The sequence below is a fragment of the Capricornis sumatraensis genome, chromosome 6 (genome assembly GCF_032405125.1).
Source record: "Capricornis sumatraensis isolate serow.1 chromosome 6, serow.2, whole genome shotgun sequence".
NCBI lineage: Eukaryota > Metazoa > Chordata > Mammalia > Artiodactyla > Bovidae > Capricornis > Capricornis sumatraensis.
The window spans coordinates 62,208,068-62,220,791 of NC_091074.1; the positions used below are offsets into that span (position 1 = coordinate 62,208,068).

The 12,724-nt window shown below is 41.1% G+C and overlaps 1 protein-coding gene across 1 annotated transcript in view; it reads left to right on the forward strand.

The window, feature by feature from the left end:
- Nucleotides 1–721: 721 nt before the first annotated feature.
- The window catches only part of CEP78 (centrosomal protein 78), a 37,285-nt gene continuing 25,282 nt past the window's right edge, over nt 722–12,724 (forward strand). Inside the window, exons 1-5 of the mRNA XM_068973592.1 lie at nt 722–974; nt 7,121–7,293; nt 7,385–7,457; nt 8,511–8,614; nt 10,340–10,514. Coding sequence (XP_068829693.1) covers nt 722–974; nt 7,121–7,293; nt 7,385–7,457; nt 8,511–8,614; nt 10,340–10,514 — 778 coding nt within the window. The remainder of the gene's footprint in view (nt 975–7,120; nt 7,294–7,384; nt 7,458–8,510; nt 8,615–10,339; nt 10,515–12,724) is intronic.

The window sequence follows — 12,724 nt, forward strand, 5'->3', positions numbered from 1 at the left end:
TGATTACTAGTAATTACGATAATGTTCTTAATGCATGGAACACGAAACCATTTGCCATCAACTGTGTCAAGCAGGCAGAAACTAGAGAAATAAGACTTCTCTGCAGAAATTAACACACACGTGACGATTTAATGATCCACAGGTGTCTTTCATTCAGCCGTTCATGCATCCTTACGGGGTGTACTCCCTCTCTTGGGTGGTGCAAGCACAGACACTTACCGGGAGTTTAGACCATTGTAAAATGCGTTGATACAACCATATCTCACTTTCATTTGGATCAGTAAACGCTTTTTGTAATCCCCGAATGCCCTAAACCACCTACCTTTTGCACCGCCCTCTTCTCGAAGCTCCCGCCCGGATCCTCCGGCACTGTCCCCACGGGAGGCGGGGCCTGCGTGCTGACGCACGGGGAGCGCGCTGACGTATTCGTGCACCCGCCTGCCCGCTTGAATCGCGATCGCGCGCCGCGGAGAGCGATGAGGCGGGCGCCAACGGCCGGTGCCGTGGGGCGGGAGGCAGCGCGGAAACACGGCATCTAGGGGGCTACCTAGCCGGGGCCTGGGGCGCTGAGTCTTCTGGCGGCTCCCCCGCTCCTGCTCACGCTGAGCGGCAGCAGCCGCCCGGCGGTGGGCGCCCAGGAGCCGGATAGCGACCCGGGGCCCCGAGGCGGGGTGCGGGCATAGTGTCCGCAGCCTGCGTCCCCCGCAGCCGCGCTCGGGCCATGATCGACTCGGTGAAGCTGCGCCGCGATAGCGCGGCCGACTTCTTTTCGCACTATGAGTACCTGTGCGCGCTGCAGGACTCCGTGCCGCTGCCCGCAGTGCGCGCCTGTCTGCGGGAGGGCGTGTTGGACTTCAACGCCGACCGCCTCCGCGTGGCCGACTGGACGCCGCTTCTGAGCACCCTCAAGAATGATAAAGATCTGCCCTTGATTTGCATCAAGAGCTTCTTCCAGCCGTGGCTTGGCGAAACAGGTTTGTAGTTCCGGCTTTCAGGGGCCCCCATCACCGCTGCGAGGCGGAGTTTTACATGGTGCAACGCGTAGCCTGGGTACTGGAAGGGTGCCCAGTGCCCCTTGTGTGTACAGGAGATGGGGCACGCGGCCTAGGACTCCTGCTGGCTCCGCGACCCCGGTCGAGTGCCTTAAGGATCGCTGTGTTCATCTGTTAACGTGGGCTTCACGTGTCTGTGGTTGTCGCAGAATTCACTTCTGTTAATGCACAGTTTGGAGCGTTGTTAATTGTTCGACAGATGTTACCTGGTCTATTGAATAACTTTGCGTTGTACAGAACAAAGAGATTAGGAAACTGATATATCCCAGATTCATTTCCTTTTGATTAAGACAGGACTCAGAAAAAAAGAAAAGTTGTATCACATAGTGGAAAGAGCATAAATGTGAAGGCAGCTTAGGGTTTGAATTCCAGATCTTATACTGTTTTGACCTGGGCAGGTTACTTTTCAACTGCAATCTCCACACTTGTAAAATGACATTAAAAACCACTTTTTCCATGGGTTCTTAGATTTAGGCAGGTTATGTGTGTAAAGTACCCTTGCACATGAAAGAGTTCAGTCATCTCCTGCCCTGGATGATCTCCCCTTCTACCAGGCAGCAGGTAGATACAAGCACTGTAGTCAGTACTCTGAAAGAGTGAGTTCTTGAGTTACAGAGCATAGGATTTTTTAAATTGAATTTTTTATTTTATATTGGCGTATAATTGATTTACAGTGTTATTGTAGTTTCAAGTATACAGTAAAATGATCAGTTATACATACATATATATCTCCATTCTTTCTCAGATTCTTTTCCCATACTGGTTATCAAGTAGAGTTTTCTGTGCTATACAGTAGGTTCTTGTTGGTTATCTATTTTATATATAATAGTGTGTATAGGTTAATCTCAGGCTCCTAATTCATCCTTCCCCTCCACCTTTCCCCTGTGCAAAGCACAGAATCTTGGAAGAAAAGGTTCAGAGCAGGCTTCTGGAGGCAGTACCATCCTTTCTAAGGATATGTAGAAGCTTCTGGGGTGGCAGGAGGGAGCAGTTTGTGTTAGAGGTTGAGAAATATAAGAAAAAATGGCAAAACTAAGGTACCAGAGTGGAACTCAGGGTTTGGGAAAGATGAGAGTTGATACTGGAAATACTGTGGGGCCAGACAGAAAGGGGCTTTGTTTGTCCTGTCAGAAGGTTGGTTGTTTATCCTGAGGACTGTGGGAAACACTAAGAACAATGAGATGGACTTTTGATTTAGAAGTTCACTCTGACCTCCATGTGAAAGACAGTTAATTGGATGCAGATGAATTGAATCTAAGGGTCCAAATTAAGTTATAAATGGTTGGACTGGATTTTAGAGATCAATGATTCAGAATGGGTGGGACCTAGTGACCAGTTAGAAAAAGGAAGGCAGCAAGCCTGGGTGAAAAGCCACATCTTTCTGAGAGATACAGAGCACGGTAGGAAGGGAGTGGGGATGGGGAGAGGACGTTACTTCCTCTTCAGTGCTTTAGAGCCAACTGGTAAACAGGCCTGGGCCCAAGGTATAGATCTGGGTTTTGTGGAGGACAGGTGTTTGAAGGCATGAGGTTATGCGCAAAGAAGATCCAGTGAGTTGTAGTTCTGAGATGTTTTTTAAGTGGACACACCTGAGAATGTTTATGAATGAGAGAAAGTAGCCAGAAGAGGAGATGTGTGTAGATCTAGGAGAGGAAATGATTTTTTTAAAAAAAACCTGAATGCTTATCATGTACCTGGCCCTTTTCTAGGATCTAGGGTTCACACCATCTGTTAACTCTTCTCCAAGGACTGCTGCTAAGCTGCTAAGTAGCTTCAGTCGTGTCCAACTCTGTGCGACCCCAGAGATAGCAGCCCACCAGGCTCCCTCGTCCCTGGGATTCTCCAGGCAAGAACACTGGAGTGGGTTGCCATTTCCTTCTCCAGTGCATCAAAGTGAAAAGTGAAAGTGAAGTCGCTCAGTCGTGTCTGACTCCTAGCGACCCCATGGACTGCAGCCTTCCAGGCTCCTCCGTCCATGGGATTTGCCAGACAAGAGTACTGGAGTGGGTTGCCATTGCCTTCTCCAAGGACAGCTCAGCTCATCCCCTGGTGAAAGGAAGTCAGATTATTCTCTGCATCCCATTCAGGTGTAGGAACTGTTCCTTACCTCTGAAGGCACTTACTTACAGCTGAAAGGGACCTTAAAGGCCACTGTACTTAATTTTCCCTAATATTTTGCATTGAGTATAAGAAAAATATATGGCAGAAAGCATTCTCTTCATAGTTCCTTCACTGAACTTTCTTTATGTCTTGCATCCAGTGGGTCTAGCTTGTAGATTTTGGTCTCTTCCTAAACTTGCTTCTTCATCCATATTATTACATTTTGCCTGGACTATTGCAGAAGCACTTAGGTGGTTTTGCTACCCTTGGGCTTAGTTCCTCTAAGGTGATTTTGCTACCCTTGGGCTTAGTTCCTCTAAGTCCATCTGCCTACTTAGCTTGAGTGATGTTCTAAAATAAAAAGATATGTTTAAAACAATGCTTGCAATAACTTTCCCACACAGGATTATTGCATGTTAGTTGCACAGCTTGTGTTTTGCACAGAAGGATGAAATCTGAACTGTGCTCTGCCAAGCCTCATGGGGCTCTTTGGCCCTGAGGAAGGGTTCTTTTTCTAATCATTCCCTTTATCTAATTGGTCCTTCAGCAGCGGGGCTCCTTTTTCTAATCACCGGCGGCACCCTTATTGAGCCAGCGGTAGCCCCAGCCCTCATGACCTATGGGATAAAAGCCATACTCTCTCCCAGACTTGCTTCAGCTAACATCTCTATCATTTTTATTTTTTTAATATTCAAATGTTCAGAGCAGTTTTATTTTCAGTAGCCCCAAAGTGGAAACAACTTAAGTGTCCATCAGTAGGTTTATTGATAAATTGTAGCACGTCCTTACAACAAAATACCACCCAGCAATTAAAAGGAATGAGCTATGCACAACAGCCTGAATAATTGTTGTTGTTCACTTGCTCAGTCATGTCCTACTCTTTACGACCCCATGAACTGCAGCTTGCCAGGCTTCCCTGTCCTCGCTATCTCCTGGAGTTCGCCCAAACTCCTGTCCATTGAGTCAGTGATGCCATCCAACTGTCTCATCCTCTGTCGTCCCCTTCTCCTCCTGCCTTCAATCTTTCCCAGCATCAGGGTCTTTTCCATGAGTTGGCTCTTCACATCAGATGGCCAAAGTATTGGAGTTTCAGCTTCAGCATCAGTCCTTCCAATGAATATTCAGGACTGATTTCCTTTAGGATTGACTGATTTGACCTCCTTGCAGTCCAAGGGACTCTCAAGAGTCTTCTCCAAGACCCCAGTTCAAAAGCATTCTTTGGTATTCAGCCTTCTTTATGGTCCAACTCTCACATCCATACATGAATACTGGAAAAACCATGGCTTTGACTAGACAGACCTTTGTCAGCAGAGTAATAATGTCTCTTCTTTTTAATACACTATCTAGGTTTGTCATAGTTTTTCTTCCAAGGAGCAAGTATCTTTTAATTTCATGGCTGTTGTCATCATCCTAAGTGATTTTGGAGCCCAAGAAATAAAGTCGGTCACTGTTTCCATTGTTTCCCTATTTATTTGCCATGAAGTGATGGGACCTGATGCCATTGAGTTTTAAGCCAGAATTTTCACTCTCCTCTTTCACCTTCATCAAGAGACTCTTTAGTTCCTGCTTGCTTTCTGCCATAGAGTGGTATCATCTGCATATCTGAGGTTATTGATATTTATCCTGGCAGTCTTGATTCCAGCTTGAGCTTCATCCATCCCAGCATTTAGGATGATGTAGTCTGTGTATAACTTAAATAAGCATGGTGACAACATACAACCTTGATGTATGCCTTTCCCAATTTTAAACCAGTTTATTGTTCCATGTCTAACTGTTGCTTCTTGACCTGCATACAGGTTTTCTGAGTGAAACAAGACAGACCAGAAAAAAAAAAAAAGACTACATACTGTATCAGTTCAGTTCAGTTGCTCAGTTGTGTCCGACTCTTTGTGACCCCATGAATTGCAGCACGCCAGGCCTCCCTGTCCATCACCAACTCCCGGAGTTCACCCAAACTCATGTCCATCAAGTCAGTGATGCCATCCAGCCATCTCATCCTCTGTCGTCCCCTTCTCCTGCCCCCAATCCCTCCCAGCATCAGAGTCTTTTCCAATGAGTCAGCTCTTCACATGAGGTGGCCAATGTATTGGAGTTTCAGCTTTAGCATCATTCCCTCCAAAGAAATCCCAGGGCTGATCGCCTACAGAATGCACTGGTTGGATCTCCTTGCAGTCCAAGGGACTCTCAAGAATCTTCTCCAACACCACAGTTCAAAAGCATCAATTCTTCAGCACTCAGCTTTCTTCACAGTCCAACTCTCACCTCCATACATGACCACTGGAAAAACCATAGCCTTGACTAGACGGACCTTTGTTGGCAAAGTAATGTCTCTGCTTTTGAATATGCTATCTAAGTTGGTCATAACTTTCCTTCCAAGGAGTAAGCGTCTTTAATTTCATGGCTGCAGTCACCATCTGCAGTGATTTTGGAGCCCCCCAAAAAACAAAGTCTGACACTGTTTAAATGCAGTACTTAGATGCAATATCAAAAACAACAGAATGATCTCTGTTCATTTCCAAGGCAAATATTCAATATCATAGGAATCTGAGTCTATGCCCCAACCAGTAACGCTGAAGAAGCTGGAGTTGAACGGTTCTATGAAGACCTACAAGACCTTTTAGAACTAACACCGAAAAAGCATGTCCTTTTCATTATAGGGGACTGGAATGCAAAAGTAGGAAGTCAAGAAACACCTTGGGTACAGGCAGATTTGGCCTTGGAATACGGAATGAAGCAGGGCAAAGACTAATAGAGTTTTGCCAAGAGAACACACTGGTCATAGCACACACCCTCTTCGAACAACACAAGAGAAGACTCTACACATGGACATCACCAGAACACCGAAATCAGATTGATTTTATTCTTTGTAGCCAAAGATGGAGAAGCTCTATACAGTCAGCAAAAACAAGGCCGGGAGCTGACTGTGGCTCAGATCATGAACTCCTTATTGCCAAATTCAGAGTTAAATTGAAGAAAGTAGGGAAAAGCACTAGACCATTCAGGTATGACCTAAATCAAATCCCTTATGATTATACAGTGGAAGTGACCAATAGATTTAAGGGACTAGATCTGATAGATAGAGTGCCTGATGAACTATGGGTGGAGGTTGGTGACATTGTACAGGAGACAGGAATCAAGACCATCCCCATGGAAAAGAAATTCAAAAAAGCTAAATGGCTGTCTGGGGAGGCCTTGCAAATAGCTGTAAAAAGAGAAGTGAAAAGCAAAGGAGAAAAGGAAAGATATAAGCATGTGAATGCAGAGTTCCAGAAAATAGCAAGGGGAGATAAGAAAGCCTTCCTCAGTGATCAATGCAAAGAAATAGAGGAAAAGAACAGAATGGGAAAGACTAGAGATCTCTTCAAGAAAATTAGAGATACCAAGGGAACATTTCATGCAAAGATGGGCTCCATAAAGGACAGAAATGGTATGGACCTACAGAAGCAGAAGATGTTAAGAGGTGGCAAGAAAACACAGAACATACTGTATAGTTTCATCTAAAACTCCAGAAAAGCAGTCCAGTGGTGGCCTGAGCCTGGAGTGGAGTGACAGCATCTCTGTTTTAATGTTTCTTCTCCCACTTGTACCCCTGGCCTTTCATCATCCCCCCCTGCAGTATTTACAGTGCCCAGCAGGTGTCAGGTTTGAATATCTTCACAAGGGTGCTCCCTCAGCAGTTAATCCACCTCCCTGTCCATCTCTAAGTAGTGTCATCTTAGTAGACTCAGCTTCAGGGTGATCATGAAGCCATTACTTAGATATAAGTTTTTGCTTCCATAGGAACCTCTGTACCCATAGATTATGTTTCCTTATCTCATGTGATTGAAGTTTTGAGTTTACATATGTCCACACTTAAAGAGGGTTTAAAGGGCAGGAGTCTTTTCTAATGCTTAGCCCAGAGTGGATGCTTTTTAATGATGATAAAATGTATGGTTGAATTCACTCATTTTACAATAATTTTGCATTAGCTTCTGACAGAAATAAAGTTTACAGAAGTCGTGTTCCTGCGATAAGAAATAAAGATGTGACCTTCCAGTTGTGTAAAGCTCTTAAATGCTGTTTAAGTGCATCAGGTGCGCTAAGGAACCTGGAGCTAAACGGGCTAGTTCTGAGAGAGAGAGACTTAACGATGTTGACAAAGGTAAGCCTTCCATGAGTCCTGCCAACATTTGATTATTGCTTTGGGGGAAAACTAAACCAATAAAATTTTGAACTTTTTTTCCTCATTAAAGGGATTGAATAAATCGGCCACTCTGGTGCACCTGTCTCTTGCGAATTGTCCGATTGGAGATGGAGGTTTAGAAAGTGAGTGTCAGTCTTGAGTTTCTTCCCATCAGACTGGTCTTGTGATTCACTGCACACCATGTTGATTCCTGTCTACCTTTTCTTGGTGCTGCCCCCGCCTGGATTGTTTCCTGTACCTGCTCATACCGTGGTCCGTTCTCATTTGTACCATGGAAGTCTGTCATGCTGGATACTCTGAGCACTGATTTTACTTCAGTTTGCGTTAAGCCCCAAACCACACATTTTGTATTTTCTGTTTCTTGTGTTTGTTTATATTTTTGTGGTTTCTCTTTAAGAAATATTGTGGGAAGGGAAATAGCAAGATGTCAAGAGCAACAAAATATCTGTACCTTTAAATTGTTAGGACATACATCTTCAGTAATAATTATAATGCACTGAGGAATGTGTTAAAGTAGGAGATATATTCAAAGTACTGTAAGAGCATTTAAAAGGTGAACAAGCTCAGTAGTGTTGGCAGGGGTGTATCATGGAGGTAATCACGAAGAAGGTGACTGTTGGGGTCCTGAAGCATTCGTGGGTGTTCACTGTGCCCAGTACTGGCCTGGAGGGCTAAGGTGGGCTGCATTTCAATTTCAGGGAACAGAGTTTGAGATCGTCTATCTTATATTTCGGTATTATATTGCATAGTATCTAATAAGATTCTGAGTTCATAGTTGACATTTAAATTGTTGATTGAAAATTGGGGTATATCATTAGAAATAGAAGTAAGAGTCTTATGCTTTTTAGGTTTTTCTCTTTTTCTCATGTGTGTTAAAAGGTATATAATACTTAACTGAGTGGTTAGGAATAAAGTTTGCAGTATTCAGTGTATTCAGTTTTAGTATTTAAGTAGAATTAAACTATTGCTGTAAACTGGAACACTGTAGCACTTCATTGCTGACTTATTGTAGAATACACCTATTGGGGAAGATTGGCGACAGTGATTTTAAGAATCTTGCTATAAACCTCCAGTTGACTCAAGAAAAGCAAATAAGTCAAGTTTGACCAATATATAGGCTCTTCATCTTATTGTGTGTGTGGTTTTCTTTTGTTTTTTGTTTTTTTTTCTTTTAGTTGTTTGTCAAGGTATAAAGAACTCTGTCACTCTTAAGACAATAAACTTCACGGGGTGTAATCTGACATGGCAGGGAGCAGATCACATGGCCAAGATCTTAAAGGTGATTTTATGTTTAAACTTTCATGAAAACATATGTGATTGCAGCACATTAATTTTTTGGTACAAATGGCAGTGATTTTTGTCTTTTGATACATGTGAGTGCAGCTTTAGTTTTGTTGAAAGAATATGACCAGTTTTCAGTTTGAGATTCTTCATTTAGTAAAGATAGTCCACTTAATCTTAGAAATAAGATATTTAATATATACTGCGTAATAATATTTAAATACTTTTATGTCTTTTTAGTTATTGAAAACATTGACTGTAATACTGTGAAGAAACTGTCATTATAGTCTTCAAGATTTAAATAAATGAAGTACTTATTAGCTGCTATAGTCTATAAACTAATAAAAATTACTACTTCAGAGCTCTCTAAATGTAGTTTTAAAAATACTGCCTTAACAACTTTATAATGGTTAGGCCTAAAATTATTGAATAATTTGACATGAAGCCTTTTTAATACTTTGATGGTACAGATCAAGGATAGGTAAACTATGGCTGGGGGGCCAAATCCAGCCCATCCCCTGATTTTGTAAAGAAAGCTTTTTGGAACATAGCCACACCCATTGTTTGCATGGTAACTAAGGCTACTTTCACCTTACACCCATGGTGATAAGTAGTTGCCACAGAAACTGTATGGCCCACAAAGCTGAAAGTTTTTTAATTTAAATTATAAAAATTAAAAAATGCTTTGCATCTATACAGGGCAAATCCATTGATCCCTGGGATAGAAAATGGTGGTGAGCTTGTGTGCTGAAGCCAAATGTCCTAGGTTCAGATTTCGTCTCCCAGTTTCATAGCTGATGACCATGGGCAAATTGCTTAACCTCTGTGCTTTGTTATGAAGTTTAAATGAACTCTTTTGGATAAATAGTGCCTGGCACATAATAAGTACTGTGTAGTTATTGTTAATAGAAAAATGACACTAATGATTTTTCTTTTAGAGTATCAGAGGAACTTTGAGTCTTGTTCAAGAATGTAATAAGATTTTTTCCTTTAAAGTCAATGTTCCTTGTTAACAAAATGTATTTTATGAATATAAAGAACTGGATGTCTTTAAGATAATGCTAGTGGTTAAATGTCAAATTCTCGGCCCATCAAGGCACGTCAAACTGACTTTGCATAGTCCAGGCCTTTAAAGTTAGTGTGTATACCTGAAGCAGTATGTAAGATCCATTTTGTAAATATAGTTTTTAAAGTAATACCTTAGAAGTTAGAAGAAGATACTAGAACCCGTTTACTTTTGTAACATTTAAAAAATATCTGTGTCGTTTACAGTGTACACAAACTATATGTATAGAACTTCATGTATGTAACTTGTTAATAAATAAGATGCATGTTAAAATTTTTTCTTAAGAGGGTGCCCAGTCAAGTGTTTGGAGACTACTGGAGGACAGAATGATATAATTTAGAGCCTCAGCAATGACAGAATTTAGAACTAATTCCCTGGGTTGGCAGATAAGGGAAATAAAATTCATAGACTGTAAATGAATTGTCAAACTTTATATAGCTAATGAAAAACAGTCATCCAGTGGCTAGAGTCTGATCACTGACAGACTTGAGTTTGGGTCACTGGATCCCTAAAGCAGAATCGACTGTTTAATTTCTCCTGTCATATATGCTTGGCACGTGCATGTGTATAAATCTCTGACATAATAAGCTATACTCAGTAGGCATACGCTGTTTCTTCATTCAAGTGACTTACTTTCATCCCATTCAATCTGTGAAGTATCAGACCATCAGAAGGCATGAAGAAACCTGGGCTGAGAGTCTTCGTTACAGGAGACCTGATCTTGACTGCATGGCTGGTTTGAGGCGCATCACTCTGAACTGCAACACGCTCATTGGTGACCTTGGTGCAAGTGGTTTTGCAGAATCTCTTAGTGAGGATTTATGGCTTAGAGGTAAATTCTAAAATTGAATATATTGAATTTTTCATATTAGATGTGCTTAGCTTTTGGCATGATACTGTTGCCATAGGATTTTTATTTTTTTAATTTCATTTTTTTTCAATAGCTTTTATTTTACTTTTAAACTTTCTCTGAGTTGCATATATTCTTTATGGAAAATAGAGAGTAACAGGAGAGCAATTACCTGTAATCTTAATGCCCAGACATAATCACCATTCATTTTGGTGTATATATGTTCAGTCTTTTTTTTTCTTTCTATAAATGTATTTATACACTTAGGTATTACAAAAATAGAATGTAGTATACTTGCTATTTCATATTCCTACTTTTTTCACTTAATGATGTACCATGTAGTATTCCATCATATTGATGTCCTGTAGTTTAATCAATTCTTTGCAATTAGATTTAGACAGTTTGCTTTTCCATATCAGAAACAATGTGAACATGTTGTATATACATCTCTGTGTCCATCAGGATTACTTCTGTAGAATAAGCTACTAAAAGTGGAATGACTTAAGTGTGAGATATTTTTAAAACTTTGGGTACACATTGCCAAACTGCCATTCAGAAATGTGGTGCCAATTTGTAGCCTAACCCTTACAAACACTGGCTTACAGCACTTTTAAAAACTGTAAAACTACAAAAATGAAGACCTCTCCCTTTTTTATGCGACTTTTTTCAGTTAATAAAGTATGAGCATCCTAACAAGTCAATAATTTACATCTATAGCATCATTTTTAGTGACTGTTCAGTGTTCGCTTATATAAATATGCCACAGTACACTTTGCTTATTCACTGTTGTATATAAGCTGTGTCCTGTTTTTCAGTTACAGTTCTCATACACATCCTGGCTTATATCTCTGATTATTTCTTTTGGTTAAATTCTTAGAGAGTTGATGAATCAAAAGGGCATACTGATTTTGAAAGCTTTTATTACATGATGACTTAATCTGATAGGCAAATAATCACATTTCATTTTAGTGTGTATTCATTTGATTTACTATTGAGATTTATGGACTGTTTGTATTAATTTGGCTAGTTGGTTAATTATACCCTGTGTCCATTTGTCTGTTGTAAGAGTTTGTAAGGATTGCATCATATCCTGTCAGATCCACATGTCTGACCTTGCTCTTTCTGTGTGTCACAGGGTTTGGAAAGACTCCAGTTATTTTAATATAATAGTATATATGCTATGGTCAGTTGCTCAGTCATGTCTGACTCTTTGTGACCCCATGGACTGTAGTCCCTCAAGCTCCTCTGTCCATGGGATTTTCCTGGTAAGACTACTGAAGTGGGTTGAATTTCCTCCTCTAGGGGATCTTCCCAACCCAGGGACATACAGCACTTTAGGAAAAGACTGATGATAGTTTCCTTTCATTTAGTATTTTTTAATACCTATGCTTTTGTACTGATGATAACCTTTGGTTTAAATAAATAGGTTGTTCAGCCCCAGAACTATTAGAATTCATGATCATTTGTCCTGGATTTTGTCTGACCTTTTACAGAAAGTGTTGTTGACCAACATTCTTTCATGATCGGTATTTAGCATGTATTTTCTATTCACACATTCTTTGAATTTGTTATTATTTGTGTCCTGTTAGACTTCTTTGTCTTTTTTATTCTAAAGCACTTACTATACTTTTTCTACTTTGTTCTCCCCTTTTAACCAATTTCAAGACTGATTTGGAACTCAAGATCATGATCAATAGAATGCAGTGCAGTTTCTGAGCTTCACCAGTTTTTGCTTGTGAGATTTACAGTGCCACTACTGCCCTTGCTGGGCTTCCCTGATAGCTCATTTGGTAAAGAATTCACCTGCAATGCAGGAAACCCTGGTTCAATTCCTGGGTCAGGAAGATCCACTGGAGAAGGGATAGGCTACCCACTCAAGTATTCTTGGGCTTCCCTTGTGGCTCAGCTGGTAAAGAATCCGCCTGCACTGCAGGAGACCTGGGTTCAATCCCTGGGTTGGGAAGATCTCTTGGAGAAGGGAAAGGCTACCCACTCCAGGATGCTGACCTGGAGAATTCCATGGACTTATAGTCCATAGGGTCACAAAGAGTCGAACATGACTGAGCGACTTTCACTTCACTACCCTTGCTCATTATGAGCTGAGATTCATTTTGTTTTGTGCTCATAGGTTATATGCAATTTATTCTGCAGTTCTGTAATTATAAAATATGCTGGATGATTTGTTGGTACTA